Source organism: Spermophilus citellus, assembly GCF_964194105.1.
Source record: "Spermophilus citellus genome assembly, chromosome: 17".
In the NCBI taxonomy this organism is placed as follows: domain Eukaryota; kingdom Metazoa; phylum Chordata; class Mammalia; order Rodentia; family Sciuridae; genus Spermophilus; species Spermophilus citellus.
In genome coordinates, this window is record NC_138199.1 from 55,597,804 (window position 1) to 55,615,157 (window position 17,354).

At 49.0% G+C, this 17,354-nt stretch overlaps 1 protein-coding gene across 2 annotated transcripts; it reads right to left on the reverse strand.

The window, feature by feature from the left end:
• Positions 1-337: 337 nt before the first annotated feature.
• CD300LG (CD300 molecule like family member g) lies at positions 338-15,813 on the reverse strand. Of its 2 annotated transcripts, none has more exons than XM_081272680.1 (7): positions 15,681-15,813; positions 13,870-14,205; positions 9,844-9,928; positions 8,576-8,688; positions 6,357-6,409; positions 2,578-2,679; positions 338-2,080 (listed from the first exon to the last, which is right to left on the reverse strand). In XM_081272680.1, the coding sequence occupies exons 1-7, from the start codon at positions 15,721-15,723 to the stop codon at positions 1,967-1,969; spliced, it is 846 nt and encodes a 281-aa protein (XP_081128806.1). In that variant the 5' UTR covers positions 15,724-15,813; the 3' UTR covers positions 338-1,966. The 2 variants fall into 2 exon arrangements, with proteins under 2 accessions (XP_081128806.1, XP_081128805.1); XM_081272679.1 differs by having other exon boundaries at positions 9,844-10,099.
• Positions 15,814-17,354: the final 1,541 nt, after the last annotated feature.

Consider the following 17,354-nt stretch of genomic DNA (forward strand, 5'->3'; position numbering starts at 1 on the left):
GTGGGGGGGTGTGCTGGGACCTGTGCCTGTAATCCCAGCAACTCAGGGGGCTGAGGCAGAAGGATCAGTTTTTGCAATTTAGCGAGACCCTAATCTCAAAATAAAATTTTAAAAAGGGCTGGCAGTGTAACCAGTGATAGAACACATGCTTGCCTAGAGGCTCTGGGTTGGATCCCCAGTAACACACACATACACACACACACACATACACACTCACTCAAATGAAGAAAACTATATTTAAAAAAATAAAATAAAATAGAGAGACATTCTCTCCCTCTGACCTGGCACTTCCATATATGCAAATCCATCTTAAAGAGATCTCCAAATGGAGACAAAGCCCTGGGCAAAGATTCATTATGCTTTTATTGGTTATGGTAAGAACAGAAGCAAATTAAATAGCTAGTAATAATCAGTTAAATAAATCGAGGCACACCAATACAATGAAATATTATGCAGCTGAAAAACATTCTATAAAAGGTTTATACAACTTGGAGAAATGCTCATGGTATAATAATTAAGTGGGAAAAGCAGGATGCAAAGTTGTATGTGCAGGATAAATACTCTGCTAAAAAAAAAAAAAACAGCAGCAAATTATATAGAGGAAAAGAGAGGAGAGGGGGATTCAACATCCTCAAGGGGAAATCAGGATCATCTTCAGGTAGTGGCGAGATTATGGGTGTATTTTTTCTTTCTTCTTTGGCCACCCCCCCCCCGCTTTTTTTTTTTTTTTTTTTTTTTTTTTTTTTTAGCATTCTCATCTCATTTTGTTTGTTTGGTACCAGGGATTGAATTTAGGGGCATTCACACTGAGCCACATCCCAGCCCTATTTTGCATTTTATTCAGAGACAGGGTCTCACTGAGTTGCTTAGCACCTCATTATTGCTGAGGCTGGCTTTGAACTGATGAGTCTCCTGTCTCAGGCTCTGGAGCTGCAGGGATTACAGGCGTCTCATTTTTACATCTCATTTTTTTAAAAAGAAGAATGTTTTGCTACGGCAGCTGCCTCCCACTTCTTCAGGGTGCTGGACTCAGGGTCATCCTCAAGCTCCTATCCCGTTCCCTTCCTCCTCCCTTTTATCTAAAAGATGCCCACTTGCATTCTGGTTTTCTGCTCCTCTCCTGGCTACCACCCATGGAATATTAACCCTTTCTAGAAAAGAAAGGAGTCAAGTTTTTCTCTAGCATCTTCCAAAGGCAGGAGTACAGGGCTAGAATAGAAAGGTGGCCCCTCCCTGACAGTTCTGGGTTGAATGTTTCCAATATGCCCTTGACCCAGGAAGGGAACTTGGGACTTCAGAAAGTCGCAAGAACCCCGCCCCCCCTTGGGTCATGGTGTCAGTAGCCCCTGTATGGAACATGTGGGAGACCCTAGGCACTAAATACAGACTCTCAAGGGTCTGAGGATATCAGGTCCACTGGGCCTTCGCACTCAAGTGTAAGAATTGTCAGGGCACTTGTTAGCCCAGTTCCAGGGATGGTCTCCAAGGGACCCAGGAATCACATTTAAATTAGCTTACTGAAGGGCTGAGCTACCGGGGATTCACAACATGCTTTGAGAAACTGAAATCAGGGCTCAACCCTAGAATGTTCCCTCCTCTCAGCAGCTGATGGAGGAGAATTTGAGGGAGGAGAAGGCAGTGTGGGGGATGGGGGTGGTGGTTGGGATTTCCTGGAGTGGATACAAACTCAGCCCAGATCTGCTGAGCCCTGCCTGACCCAGATGAGGGTCCACAGCTGTGTGTCCTGCCCAGCGATGCGAACATGCTGGGGAGGTCCTAGCCTGGTCCACAGCTGACAAACACTTCGGTCATGCTGGGACACGTAGGAAGGGAGCCTGGGGAGGGTGGGCTGAGTCCTGGAGTGTGGGCAGATGGACTCCGAGGTTATGGCAGAAAGCTCATGAGAGTTAGTGCAAATCCAGCCATTCAGTTTCACCATCGGCCTGGCCAGGAGAGCCTTCTACAGTTACACTGAGATGAACTTGGAGAAACCCAGCTCCTCCTCAGACATCAGGGGCAGAGGATCTGGGATTGTGCTTTCCATGGGGTCCAGGGAAGGGGCTTCCAGTTCCTCTGTAGTCTGGAAAGACAAGAGTGGAGGTTGAAAAGCAGAGCTTGGGAGTCAGGTGAGGGGTCTCCAGGCAGCTGCTATGTTCAGCCCAGCCTTTTCTACATGATCGGGGTCTCTGTCCATCTGCAGGAGCAGGAGGACCCACAGATTCTCTCCAGAGACTCCAGGCTTTGATTCCTGCCTCCTCTGCACCCCCAGCCATCCTCCTCCAGAGAGCAGCCTCATGGCCTCAGGTCCAGGCCACAGGAGTGAGAATCTTGCCAGCCTAGAGCTCTTAAGGATGATTCCCAACAAGCTATGAAAGAATTTTCTGGACAGAGGAAATGAGGACATGAGGGCAAGTGCCCTGACTTCCCAGAAGAAATGGCCTTAGATAGGGTGGGTGGGCGAATGGGAGAGTGTGGTCTTTGAGGAGAGGAGGCTGAGGAAAAAGCTCTCCCTGTCCCTCCCCTGACAGAGTGGTGTCAGACAATGTGGCTCTAGACTCGGAGCCCTTCAGTACACACCTGGTTTAGGCACAGGGTCTCCTTGTAGGGGCTGGCGAGAGGCTCGGTGGGTCCTGACAGGTTTATCACAGCTTCTTCAGGGACCCAGCTGTTCCCCAGGGGCTGTGAGAGAGACTTGGTCAGAACAGCCTATTCTTGGCAGAGAGATGGTCTAGGAGCCAGGAGGAGGGGAACTAGCACAGGATGGGGTGGAGGTGGCAGGGAGGGGTAGGGAAGAACACTTAGCTCCGCAGAGGCTCTGCCAATTCCTACACCTCAGGGTGCCCTGGGACAAGCTAGCTAACTCTCCAAAGCTCAGTTTCCTCGACTGTAAAACAGGAGTAAGAATTTTTTCCTTTATTGGGCACACTGATTCACACATGCAATCCCAGCTACTCAGGAGGCTGAGAGAGGAGGATCGAAAGTTGGAGCCCAGCTTGGGCAAATTAGTGAGATCCTGTCTCAAAATTAAAAATAATGGCCAGGCACCATGGTGCACATCTGTAATCTCAGTATCTCTTGAGGTCGAGGAAGGAGGATTTGCAAGTTCAAAGCCAGCCTTAGCAACTTAGCAAAGCCCTAAGCAACCTAGTGAGACCCTGTCTCAAAATAAAAAAATAAAAAGTGCTGGGGATGTGGATCAGTGGTTAAGTGCCCCTGGGTTCAATCCCCAGTACCATTAAATAAATAAATAAACAGATATAGGGATGGTAAAGCATCCCTGGGTTCAAACCCCAGTGTGGGATAAAACAAATAACAACAAAAACTTTTTCCCTGCAGAGATAAAATAACTATTCACATAGTATCTTATCACCCAACAAATGAGAATTTTTGGAATTCTTGGTGTGTTTTATTATGTTATTCCTATCATTTAAAGCAGAAAGAATAAGCCGGCTACATGTTCTTTGTAATGCCTAGAGAGAGCAAAGCTAGATACTTCCAAGTTTCATTGGGTAACAAATGGCACCAGAAATATTTTGTCTGTAGCCATCCCACACTGAGGGACCAAGGGTGGGTCTTTCTCAGCAGTCTGGGAGAGCAGTCTTGGGCCATGGACTTGGCTCCTTTCTTCCAACCCCTTGTCCTTCAACATGGAGGGTGCAAGAAGTGTAGAGCGTTGCAGCCAGCCCAGAGTCCTCAGGTAGTTTTCCTGTTCTGTCTCTTTCAGGCTGGACAGCTGCAGGCAAGTCGTTACCCTCTCTGAACCTCCTTTTCTTTGCTGATAAAGTGGGGGAAATAATGACACCCACCTTGTGTAGGAATGATGAGGATTCAAGGATGTAAAGCCAGCGACACAGTTCAATAAAAGATTAAATGAATGAAAGGGAGGGATGACAATCTCTAGCAACATCTCCTTGGGGAGGGAAAACACTAGTGTGGCCCTAACACTTCCCTCTGATTTTTCGCACCCCCTTGGGCTCTCTTGCAGGAAAAGTAAAATGTCTCCTTCCCTCTTTGACCTGAATTTGGACAAGGAAAACCCCTTCAACGTTTTCAAAATCTCAGTGAATCCAAAAGATAGAGAAAGCCCTCCCCTGGCCTCTGCCCACCCTGTTTCCATCCTCCTTCCAACAAGGAGCCACCTACTTAGATAGAGAAAATGACAAACCCCCCAAATACTGAGACCTGGGGAAAGGGGAGGAAGAAGGAAAGCCATACACTGAGAGCACTGATCCTTTCCCAGCACATTCTTTCCTGGTGATAAAACCAACCCTGGGGCGAGATGTCCATCAGACCTAGAAAGGAAGTCCCTGGGAACAGGCCAAAGCATAGTCCCTGCCTAAAAAATTCCTTTCCAGATACCAACCACTGACCCCCGGCCCTCCATCCGGCCAGTAAGATAAATCCCAGAGACTGACCTCTGACCACAGACTCCCTCCCATTTTGCCCAGTAAAACAGACCCCAAATTCCTGAGTGCCACAGCTGACACGCTCATTAATTAAGTCACCTCTCTTATAACCTACGTAAACCCAATCCCCTCCTTTGTTCAGTGGCTCATTTTCCACCCAGACAGCGGGTCCAGAGGTGTCACCCCATTACTGCTCCCCTCCCCACCCCCATCCTGCATGAAACTTTGTTCCTGAATAAAGAGCTGATCTGTGAAGTTTGTGTCTGGCCAGTCTTTTTGGGCTAATGCCATCCCTCAGAGCTCCTCTGCCTACTGGTCCTGGGCTCTGCCCTGGGGCCACATCATCTGGGCCAGACAGATGCCTCAGACAAGAAGACAGACATGCAAGTTGGCTCAAAGGCAGGGAAGGTGTGGTGCTGGGTACACACTTGGGTCCCCACACCCTGGTGCCTGATGGAGAGCTGAGGCTGGGGGCTGAGGGCAGGCCAGTGGCGGGTCTGTGAAGGGAGGCTGTTCTTATGCCTTCAAGACTCTCCCCTCACTCCCCTCTTTATCTTTGGCCTTGTCCAACTTCCTGAGACAACAGCAGCTGCTTCCCTTTCCTGGGGGGTCGGGCCTGAGTCTTTTGTCCTCATTGGCGCCAGGAAAGAAGGGATTAGGAGCCCCCTTTCCTGCCCTGAGTCTGAGGGAATCCAAATTGGAGGTGCCTCAGTAAACAACTGGAGGGGGGTTGGTGACCCAGGGTGAGGCAGGTGCAGGTGGGGTTCCGGTTTCCTGGACCGATTCTGCACCCCTCCCCCCTCAATAATAGCATTGTCCTGTTAGGGCACTGTCCCACCCCACAGAAGTTGGTGAAGGGTCCTGGAGCAGTACCCTCAGGGCAAGTTGCCCTCTCCAGGAAGATGGGAATGGGACCCCCGTTCCATCTGCCTCCTGGTCCCCAGAGCATCACCCTCAGCCTGGGTCCCAGGGCAGTTATGCTACCTTGGTCTCAGAGCCAAGGAAGGTTGGAAGAAGACATCAGGGTACTCTGGAAAGAGGAGGGATGGGAATTGAGAGATCTGGGTCCTGTTCTCCACTATGTCATGGTCTTCTGTGTGACCTCGGGCAACACCTTCGCCCTCTCAGGGCCTCAGTTTCTTTTTTTTGCAAAAGCACACTAGAGTCTGTAATTGCCACACTCTGGTGTGCTGGACCCAACCCTAGAGGGATTAGCACAGGCCTGGACAGTGCATTTCTAAGAGTTCTCTCACCCCTAGGTGCTAACGGGTAAAATGGGATTTGCATTGGATTTAGAGAAAAACTGGATTAGCCAGGCGGCTCAGTGGTGCACGCCTGTAATCCCAGCGACTCAGGAGGCTGAGGCAGGAGGATTACAAGTTTGAGGCCAGCCTCAGCAATCTAGGGAGGCCCTCAGCAATGTGGTGAGACCCTGTCTCAAAAAAAGAAAAGAAAAGGACTGGGGATGTAGCTCAGTGGGAAAATACCCTGGGGTACTCCATGTATGTACCATATGTCAAAATATACTCTAGTTTCATATATACCTAAAAACAAAAACAAAGAAAAAGAAAAAGAAAGAAAGAAAACACCCCTGGGTTCAATCCCCAGTGCAAAAAGGGAAGGATGGAGAGGAAGCCTGGGACCCAGTCCTGATGTCCTCTGATTCTGAAAAGGAGATGAGAACAGGGTATAGGGCCTGGGGGAGACACGTTCAAGTGGATCCTTATACCCCTCTGCCCGGCACCTGGCAGGAAATCAGGGGTGATAATGGGCACTCTGTCCAGATCATATCCTGAAGGGTTGATCTCGGGGCTCACAGGGATTCCTCTGCCCAGGTAGAGGGCAAACCCTGCCTCTGGGGTCAGGAGGAAGACAGAGGTGGGCAGAGCCCAGCAGATCTCCAGCCCCAAAGGAATCCCAGCTGGTACTTTTGCCTGTCTCTGTCCTTACCAGGGTTGGGAGATGGACCTTCTCATTCTTTTGGGTCTCCAGGGCCAGCTGAGCTGAAAGAGATATGAAAGGCATTATCTTGAAGCCAGGACTAGTCAGGAAGAGCCTGCAGCTGCCATCAGAAAAAGCACTGGCCCCTCACACTTGGGAGCAGGGACTTTCTGTAAGAATCTGTCAGGTGGGTGGGGAACAGGAAGTCCTGTGCAGCTCGGTCCCTTGGGAATGAGTCTCCTTTTGGAGTTAGTAAATGGAGATCTCTTTGTGTGGGCCAGGAAGTAACTGGGGAAATTAATCTATGAGCCAAGGTCATTGCTTCTCAAAACTTCCATGTGCATAAGGCTGCTATAGCTTGGGTCTTTAGTGTCCCTTAAAAGATCATGTATTGAAGGACTGGTCCCCAGCTTGGTGCTATGGGGAAACCTTTAAGAAATAGAGCCTAAATCAGGTGCAGTGGCACATCCTGTAGTCCTGGCTAATGGGAGGCTGAGGCGGGAGGATCCCAAGTTCAAGGACAGTATAGGTCACTTAGTGAGACTGCCTGCCTCAAAATAAAATAAAAAGGGCTTGGGATGCAGCTCAGTGGTAGAGTGCGTGTCTAGCATGCGTGAGCTCCTGGGTTTAATCCCCTTTCCTGAAAGAAAAAAAAAATGGGTTGGGGCCTAGTAGGAATATTTGGAGGTGTGCCCTCACTATCCTTCACTTCTTGTCTACAAGGTAACAGGCGACCCATGTTCCTGCCATGATGTGCTGCCTTATCACTGGACCAAAGGAAGAGGGTCAACTGATCATGGACTAAAGCCTCTAAAACTGTGAGCCAAAATAAACCTTTTCTCTTTAAAAGTTGATTATCTCAGGTTTCTGTTATAGTGACAGAAGGCTGACTAACACAAGAACCCCCCCAGAAATTTTCTTAAAATGCAGATTCTAATTCAGTAGGGTGGGGCTGGGCCCGAGACTCTGTTCTAGCAGGTACCAAAGGATGCCAGGGCTGCTAGCTGGGGACTTGGAGACGTAAGGTGCTAAGTGGCTCTGAGGTTGTGACCAGGAATGGTCCAGTCCTGTACATTCCCTCCCAGACATCTCTGAAGGGATCTGGGAATATTGACAAAATTGCCATTTCATCCTGAAGATCATGCAGGAGATAGCAAGCAGGCCCAGGACACTCCCAGGGCCTCTTTCTTTGGGATGCCATTGCAGATATCTTCCTGGCTCCATCACCTCCTAGCTCTCAAACAATAGGGCTTAATCACCCTGTACCTCAGTTTTCCTCCTGTAAAATGGGGTACTCCACAGTACTGAGATGATTACATGAGATAAGCATTATAAGCTGCAGGACAGCATCTGTAGCTCTTATTAGTTTTATTTTACTCAATCCTCTTGATCTGTGCCATCCAGCATGGGAAGCAGGAGCCATAAGCCACACATGGCCATTGAGCACCAGACCATGACTACTTCAAATCATACCAGGTTTCAAGAAAAAAATATGACAAAATGAATGTCTTGCTATGTTGTCCAGGTTAGTCTCAAACTTGAGATCCTCCTGCCTCAGCCTCCCAAGTACCTGGAACTATAGGTGTGAGCCATCAAACCTGACTTTCATTAGTATTTTTATATTGATTTCTTGTTGAACTGACTGTTACATAAACTATATTATTAAAATTAACTTCACTAGTTTCTTCACTTTTTTTCCATGTAATTTTAAATTATATAGGTGGCTTATATTCTGTTTCTATTTGACATATATCTGTCATTTGAGGAAACTGAGGCTCAGGGCATTTAGTTTCTTGCCTAAGGTCATGGAGCTAATAAGTTGCTGAACTAGGATTTAAACTTAGTATGAAAGGAACTGAGCACCTCTAGAGGTGCAGTAGCAATCCATCTCAGGACGCAATGTCTGTCCTGTTCAGGTTCAAGTGCTCAGTCTTGCACCCCACCCCGGTCAGTTCCCATATGGGGAGCTGGACATGGATTTGCTGGATCAACAGGGAGAGAAGTGATTGATGAGTTTGGCCAGAACCCCCTTCTCCTCCCACTCCCCATTTAAATTGCTTCTTTCTGTTGTTGATTGCCTTACAGTTTCCAGAAAGTAGCATCTGGGCTCTGGATCCCATATCGCAGACAGACACACTAATCCACAAGTCTTCCCAGGGTGGGTGAGGGACTGCAGGTCTCAGTGAGGTTCCTGGCTGTGAGCCTCCCACCCACCTGCCCTTGCTCACCTTTCTTTCTCCATCGGAGTAAGAGGCTCCCAGAGGCAATCAGGCCTGCAGCCAGCAGAAGGGACAAGAGCACCAGAACCGGGGCCAATATTCGGACCATTGGGATGGACACCCTGGGGGCGAGATGCATGGAGCCTGGTGGCTGTCACCAGAGTAGGCATCTGTATCCTTGGGGCCCATGTGGGGGCTGGGAAAATCAACTCCTAGTGTGAAATCTAATTCAATGTGACAAAGACTGGCAGAGCATTTGATACCATTGGCTCTCTACGGACATTATTTAATTAGCTCAGATCCTGAAGCTGGGCTGCCTGGGTTCAAACCCTGGCTCTGCCAATTTCTAGAAGGGTGACCTTGAGCAAGTGCCTTAACCTCCCAGAGTATCAATTTCCTCCTTTGTCAAATGGCTCTCATGAAGATCAGTTGGGATGTGTATACACACACACACACACACACACACACACACACACCATGCACCATGTCAGTTGTTAAATTCACCCCATGTCATTTGGTAGGAACAGCCTAATTTCACATTGAAGAAAATGACTTGTTAGTTAAGTGACTCGCTAAATCACACAGGGCATGTGGGAAAGTTCTCATGGCCCACATCCGGCACCAACGTACTAGGCAACAGGGAATTCTGATTCTGACTCAAGGTCCCTTGTCTCCAAGAGGTTAGAGTGTGCCAGGGCCCACAGCATCTAGTTACCCCATCATCTACACCCTGTCTGGGCTGGAAAGGACTCTCAGTCCCTGCTGTCAACCCCATGAGACACTTGCATGTGAGTCTGAATCTGCTAGCAGTGACCTACAAGTCAGGAACCGAATGCATAAGTACTTGGTTATAAGCCCAGAACCCTTTCTTCAGGCTGGGACCCCATCTGGGTAAAGAAAAAAATTAGGGTGGAGGGTTCCATATTGTTATGCACTGCATAGGGCTCAGGCAAAAACTACTCATCTGGGGTGATCCACTCTGAGGCCGGGATAGGTAGAGAGGTGGGGACTGGGGCTAGGGCAAACTTGTCACCTCGGGTGGGCCTGTGTGTTCAGGGCAGCAGGGCTGTGGGATCCTGCACTGCAAGACACGCACTGCTCAGGCTAAAAGCCCCCATGAGGGGCAGATGGGGCTGAAATCTGTCTTGTGCCACGGGGTATGGCCATGACAACAGGAGACATTGGTTTGGAAGAAAGAGTGTTAGGGGATTATTGGCTCAAAGATGTCTTATGATTTAGTGATGGCCTGAAGGGTGACCTTGGCCACCTGGACTCACCTGGACCTGGAGCTGTGGCTGATGGGGACAGGACTAGTGTCCTCTGCCAGGGTGGAGTCCAGCGGCATGGGTGGGCGGGAGCTCCCTGCATGAGGAGAGGTTGCTGTGTGAGCAGAGGTTCCTGCATACGGAGAGGTTCCTGTGTGTGTGGTCGTTCCTGCATGCTGCAACGGGACTGTCCCTGTGACGGGAGAGGCCTCAGTCCCTGTCTTCCCCTGCTTGGCTGTGGTGACTGCCAGGTGGAGATCAGGAGGAGCTACAAGTTCAAAAGCAATGCCTCAGCACCTTCCCTGACCCTTGAATCCCAATCTCCCTGACTGACCCTTGACCCCTGAACTCTAACCTCCCTGAGACCAATTTCTCAGAGCATTTCCTCAGCAAGAAGAGGTCTAGATGAGGCGATTTTGAGTAAGCAGACCATATATCAGGCACCCCTGTCCCCACTGCCATGACCCAGTCCAGCATCACTCCATTGGCACCGTCCTGCTCCTGCCCCCCTAGCAGTCATGGCCGACTGTCACCTCCTCCCTCACTGGACGGGCAAGTTCTCCTATCACCATCACATGCTCCTACCACCTGTAAGGTCCTGACCTCCTTCAACAGCCAGAGGCCAGCAGGGCAGTGTGGCAGGGATGAGTTCAGTGGTCAGGGCCAAAGGCCTGGCCTTTCTGGCTGACCCTCCACTCCACAGATGAAGCAGACAGAGAATGACCTTTGGGGTCAGGATGTGGCCACTCCCTGGCTCTGTTACCTCCCATGCGACCTTGAGCAAGTGATCTAACCCCCTGAGCCTCTAGTTCCTCAGCTGGACAATCTGGCTTCCAGGCTTGTTGGGGGCACCTGGATGGTGATAAGACACAGCTTCTGGCACCAGGTGGACACTCCCTGGAGAGTTCCTGAGATAGAGGTGGAGGAGGGAAGCCTCTCACTCACTCAGTGCGGGGGGGGGGCTGGGTTTGCCGGGCTTTTGCCTGAGGCTGCAGGCTTGCTGTAGACAGAGGCTGCAAGAAGAGAGTTGGGGAAGGGGGCAGCAGGGTCCTAGAGGAGAGGGAGAGGCTGTTCTCAGAGAAGGGTCCAACCAGCCCTTTCACCTTTCCTGGGAGCATCGGGCAGCTTTCCCACCCCCCATCTCGGCAGGCGCAGAGCCACACCCTCTTCTCATCTCAGCCAATTGGAGCCGGGTCTTGGTGTCTTTCCCTCCTGCAGTCCCTGCTGCCCCAGTTTGGCTTAGACTTCATCTCTCTGGCCTCTCAGCTGCCCATTAGCCTGCTGCTTCTGCTCCTTTCCTTGTCACCCAAGTGAAGTTTGTAGCATGACTTACTTTCTTTCCTTCCTTCCTTCCTTCCTTCCTTCCTTCCTTCCTTCCTTCCTTCCTTCCTTCCTTCCTTCCTTCTTTCTTTTTGGTACTGGGGATTGCTTAACCACTGAGCCACATCCCTGTCCCCTTGTTTTATACTTTATATATAGAGACAGTGTCTCACTAAGTTGCTTAGGACCTTGCTAAGTTGCTGAGGCTGGCTTTAAACTCAAGATCCTCCTGACTCAGCTTCCTGAGTCACTGAGATTACAGGTGTGTACCCCTGTGCCCAGCATTGTAGCATGTCTTTTAAGGCCTTTTAAACTCAAGTCTTCAAATCATCAGTGCCCCAGCCACACAGAGCTGCCCTCTATTCCTGATTGCATAAGCCTCCTGCTTGCTGCTGTGCCTTCCACACGCCATTCCTCTCGTGTGTGATGCCTTTCCTTTCCATCCCTGCCTAACACACTTCTTTATGTCCTCCAGCACCAGCTCAAAGGTCAGCTCCTGCTCAATATGGAGGGGCAAATCCCCTTTTCCTTTGGGTACTGGCAGTACCCTCCAGGGGAGGCATCTTCAGGGAAGCTAATAATCACCCTGCAATTATTCTAAATGGGTCTTCCTACTAGGCTGGGATCCATGAGGGCAAAATCCTATCCTCAGTGCCCAGCACCCCAGGAGCTGCTAAGCTCCCCTATGTCCATCAGTGGCCTCACCAGTCTTTTCTGACTATGACCAGCTGGGAATCTCCCTCTTTCTCTGCCTGTCTTTATTCTAATACTAGGTTACTTTATTCTCAGATTTTTCTAAGTAGACAACAAAATCTTCTGTAAATAAAGAGTATTTATCTTTTGCTTTTCATATTTAAAATTCTCTCTCTTGTCATATTCCATTGCCTAGAGCCTCCAGGCAATGATGAATGAAAGAAATGACAGTGAGTGCACTTGTCTTATTTGGATCTTTCTAGAAATTCTGCTAAATATTCCATCATATTCAATAAGAAGATGTCTCTTATTGGCTTTGGAAACTGATTGTTAACTTTTGGGGAATTTTCTAAGCTGGCTGCTAAACATGGTGGACAGAAGAAACTGGCCAGAGCAGGACCATTTATACCACAGAAATTGGCAAACACTATAAGTCAGAGTGTCCCCAGCCTGCTGTTAAACATCTACCAGCACACACTGTTATAGGCCTTCTTCGTTTTCAGTATCCCAACTGTCACCAGAGGGAGGCCAACAAGGTCTGACACAGGAAGATAATACAATAATGCATACATTATACACAGAGAAGTAACTATGAGTGAGGAAAAGTAGCAAACACACGAGAGCCTCAAAAATAGGTGAACTTAATCACAACTAGGTAAAAATGAGGTCTGAGGGGGTTGTGGCTCAGTGGTGGAGTGCCTGCCTAGCACAGGTGAGACACTGGGTTTGATCCTCAGTACCACATAAAAACAATAAATAAATAAAGTTATAAAAAATGAGGTCTGAATACTGACAAGAATTCAAAGAGATCAGAAAACAGATTGTGTGTGTGAGTGTGTGTGTGTGTGTGTGTGTGTGTGTGTTCTGCAGTGCTGGAGATTGAACCCAGGGCCTTACGCATGCTAGGTGAGTACACCCCCAACCCTTATTAATGTAGTTTCAAAGCTGGTGCTATAATTCAGTGAACTGATTTTCCTAAATTAAAACAGAGACCCATGGGCAACAGAGATCTGGGCCCAGATATGGGCCCATGAAAGGAAATGAACAGAACAAAAGCCCTCCGTGAACTGCATTTGAACCATAGCTATACCACTTCCTGCCATGAGGCTTTGGTCTCTTGGAGAGATCAAATCATTGAGTCTCTTGGAGCCTTGGTCTCCCATCCATGAAGTGGGGATTCAAAGTCCTACCTTGCCCCCTCTGACCAGCAGCACACCGGGGCTGCCCGTGGCCCTGAGCCCTCTCTGGCTTCTTTTCTCTCTGACCAGCAGCTCCAGGTGAGATTCTTGGCCCTGAGAGAGGTGCTCCATATCTATGGCTCCAACCACGGCTCCCTAATGGCCTCAAGCTCAAAGAGTTCCTCTTTCAGGCATCTGACCCAGGACTGGTTCCCAGGCACATCTAACATCTGTCTCTGAAAATCTGGGAAAGAGGAGGCCAAGCTGGGAGCTGAGCCCTCAAGCTGGGAGGAGCCAGCATGGCCACAGCTTAGGTGATGCCATGGGTTGGGTCTGGGATGCAGCGATGGCTGGCTCAGCCTCAGGAGGCTGCAGGAATATCTCTGACACCAGGGGAAGGTTGGGGAGGGGAAAGTCTTGCTATTATTTGGGATGACCATCTTGTCCCCAGACCATAGCCATCTCCTTTCAGGATATCTAGGCAGAGAAGAAAGACATTGAGACCCCACTGCAACTCAGAACTTGATCAGAATGATGTCCCTGAGTCCTTCAGGTGACTGATGAGGCTGATTCCAGGATGGACCGCACCCCACTTTTGTAATGGGGAAAGTGGATCCATTGCTAATGACCTACCGGGCTCTCTCTCTCTCTTTAATATTTTTAGTTGTAGATGGACACAATACCTTTATTTTGTTTATTTATTTTTATGTGGTGCTGAGGATCAAACCCAGTGCCTCACCCGTGCAAGGCAAGCCCTGTACCCCTGAACCACAGCCCAGCCCCTGGGCTTCTGTTCCCCCTCTGCATCTCTGGTTCCCCACGCTGGGCAAAGAGAGGAGTTTGTTACCTGGAAAGACGGTCAGAGAGACCAGGAAAGTCTCATCAAAGCCCAGTTTATCGGCCCCACACCAGTACTTCCCGGCATCCTGCAGGGTGAGATCCCTCAGGGTCACAGTGAATGCCAGCTCTTGGGGGTTGTCGCAGATGGACACTCTGCCCTGCGTTATCTCTTGGCCATCTTCTCCTGAGTAAATGGTGCTGGAGCAACGGGAGACCAGGAACCCGATCTGCTTGCACCAGTACTTCTTGCGCTCCCTCTCTTCTTTCCCGTACGTGCACTTCAGGGACACAGTGTCACCTTCAAATCCGCTGATGTCCTTTGGACCTTTCAGGGCTTCATAACCTGAAACCATAACAGTGGTTCACTTCATGCTTGCTGCTCCGTTTATTTTAAAACGACATGTTTTCCCTTCCTCTCCTTCCTCTCCCCCTCCCTAACCACGGCGGGAAGTGGGGAAGCAAGATTCACCTTCCTGTCCCATGGAGAGGGATCTGGTCTGTGGCTCACTGACCACAGGAATGAGGGAATCCAGACTTGGAGCTGGCACTGCGGATCTAAGAAAGGCTACAGATGAATAATGACTCCTGAAAGGGCTCACCTGGAGCCTTTATAGTCCCCTGTGTGTGCTCCTTTGTTAGCAAAGCAATAAAATTTTTTTCCTTTTTCTCAAAACCTTGTCCTCATTATTGGATTGCCACAAGGACAAGGACCAAGCTTTTAGTTTCAAAATCACAACAGAGGTAGAGGTGGGACTACCCTGGGCTCGGGGACCAGGGTCAATACCAGAAGTTTCTGTTTTGCTTCGAGACAGGGAGACTTTTCTCAGCCAGTCCTTCTGGAATAGTCCTTTAAGACCCAGCTCGCTCCTGGCCTTAGGAGACCTTAGTGCAAGGCTGTTGTTCTTTCCCTAAACCTAGAATACTGGGGGAGGGGGTCACCAACTCTAGATTCACCCAGCCAGGTGTTTGAATCCTAGCACTGCTGGCTAGTAGATATGTGACATTGGGGAACTTGCTTGACCTCTCTGAATTTTCTCATTAATAGATGATGATAATGTCCTGCTTCATTGCATGTAAGAAGCAATGTAAGACACACCACAATTTTATGCACCGCTAAGAAAAAACAGTGCTAATTAATTCTCACTGCAGTGGCATATGCCTGTAATCCCAGAGACCTGGAGAGGCTGAGGCAGGAGGATTGCAAGTTTGAGGCCAACCCCAGCAACTTAGTGAGACCCTCACTGATTTAGTGAGACCCTATCTCAAAATAAAAATAAAAAAGGCTGGTATGTAACTCCCCATAGTGCGCTTCAGTTCAATCCCCAGCACTGGAGTGGAGCGGGAAGACTTTGCCAATTGAACACTGATACCCGATATAAGATGCTTCCTGGTTTTTGTGTTAAAAGACAAAGAACAAAAGCAGACCAGTGAATCGATGCAGCATAATAATCCTTCAACTTCCAGGGCTTTGACTAATATTTTCTGATTTTAACAGGGCTACCAGACACGGGTGTCTTGTCTGCTTCCAGGCTTTGCACAGAACAGGAAAATAAGATGAGAGCGGTAAAGGTCCTCTTTCAGGTGCACAGCTGCACAGGGGCTGGAACCCATAGTCAGGGAGCACCCCATCTTGAATTTCAGAAACAGCAAGTGCGGGCCTCTTCTGAGGACCAATGGGGCAGAGGATGCATGGGCTGGGGTGAAGTCTGGAAGCATGAGGTGCACATGCGCATGCGGGGCTGAAGCAGGGGTGTTGATTCAGAGGTGAGCTAAGGCATGGGCCCCACATCCCTCCCACTTCCCCCACCCCCATCTCACCTGGGAGCATGAGGCAACTCCACAGCAGGACCACAGGTCGCATGGTAAGTGCTGGACACCTCCTGTGCAGACAACAGCAACTGTGAGCTCCTTTCCAGACCACACGGGGCCTTTAGCTTCCTGCAGAAGCGCCACATCAGGATAAGGAAGGGAGGGGAGGGGCATGCGGGTCACCCCTGGGCACACCCAGTCAAGGAGGCAACTCTGAACTTCTTGTTTTTATTTTTTATTTACTTTTTTTTTTTAGTTGCAGTTGGACACAACACCCTTATTCTATTTGTTTATTTTTATGTGGTGCTGAGGATAGAACCCAGGGCCTTGCACGTGCTAGGCGAGCGCTCTACTGCTGAGCCACAACCCCAGTCCCCATGAACTTCTTTTTACTTCGCACCCTGCCCCCAACCAACCCTGAGGTTCACATCCCCAGCCACGCAAGCAAGCACTTCTCCAACTCGAGCCCCCTCCACCAGGACCTAACTTGTTATTCATGCACCTCAAAGGATCCCTAAGAAGAATTCAAGGAGTCCATGTGTGTGGATAGGAAAAATTACATATTGACCTTCATGAACCTCTAACTGCTTTTGCTCCTATTAGGGGTGTAGTGTTAGCAGTATCTGTACATGTAACCACTAAAAATGGCAGACCCAGACCATCAAGTTGTTGCAGGGTAAGATGGCCTTAGCCTAAGCAACTCCATTTTAAAACTCCATCTTAAAATAAACCTGCAATCTCACCAGGCAAGCCCACAGAGCCCTCCCATATGTCACTGGGCATAGCCTGATAAGTCACTTTCTACAACCCTGATAAAAGTCAGGGTGAAGTCACATGTCATTTCCGAGAAGGGTAATATCAGGGCAGAAACAAGCAGACCATATGTCCTCTCCAAATGTAAGATGTCACTGAGAAACCTTGTATCAGCTGATAGGGACCAAAACTACGTGCAGAAATCCCCCAAATTTAGTATAAACAATGGAACAAATGAACAGATATTCAGCCAGCCGATACTGATGCACACATGCCGGAGAGCCTGATGAGGACTTGGACTGATATCCCAACTCTTCTCATCATCTACCTGATCCTCTGCATCGTCCTCCCCGCTCTCAAACTCCACAGCAGCCTCCTGACCCTGGTGAGAAAGGCGACTTCTCCTTACCACCGTCTCCTTAGCCAGCGTCAACTCTACCTGAGAAGAAGCCTCCATCGGTTCCTGACCTGATTGCTGTGGTCTGAGTGAGTGTGCTGGACTTAATAGCTAAGACTTAAGACTTTAAATCTAGCACTTAAGCTTAGCATGCAGCGGGAATGTCTGCCATAGGTCTGTAATGATTAAGAGCATTTGCGGTGCTTAGAATTAACTTAGCATTTGTTTGCTTTGAACTAGTTGTGTTTATTGCTTTCGTAAGTCTGAATTATTGTGTTTGTAGTGCCCAGAATTAAGGATTGTCATTCCTTGATTAAAAACCTATAGAGTGAAATTGTATTGAATAATTTTGAGTGAATAAAGCCTTGAAAAGGGCATTAGCTCGTGGACATTCTTTATTTCTCCCCTTGACTGCAGATGTTGCACCTTTGCCCTTCGTGACATGCAGATATCGATATCTCAAAATACTGTGTATACTTCTTACTGCTTGAGGAAAAAGTTAATAGACATGCCACTCCACCATTCGGCCAGCG

What these genes read in the sequence shown, in the direction of transcription:
- CD300LG (XM_081272679.1), bottom strand. Translation starts at nt 15,723, where the DNA reads ATGCGACCTGTGGTCCTGCTGTGGAGTTGCCTCATGCTCCCAG. An exon ending in CTCTCTGACCGTCTTTCCAG is followed by an intron (nt 10,100 to 13,869) that starts GTAACAAACTCC and finishes TTGAACTTGTAG; the next exon opens with CTCCTCCTGATCTCCACCTG. An exon ending in AGACCCTGTGCCTAAACCAG is followed by an intron (nt 2,081 to 2,577) that starts GTGTGTACTGAA and finishes TTGTCTTTCCAG; the next exon opens with ACTACAGAGGAACTGGAAGC.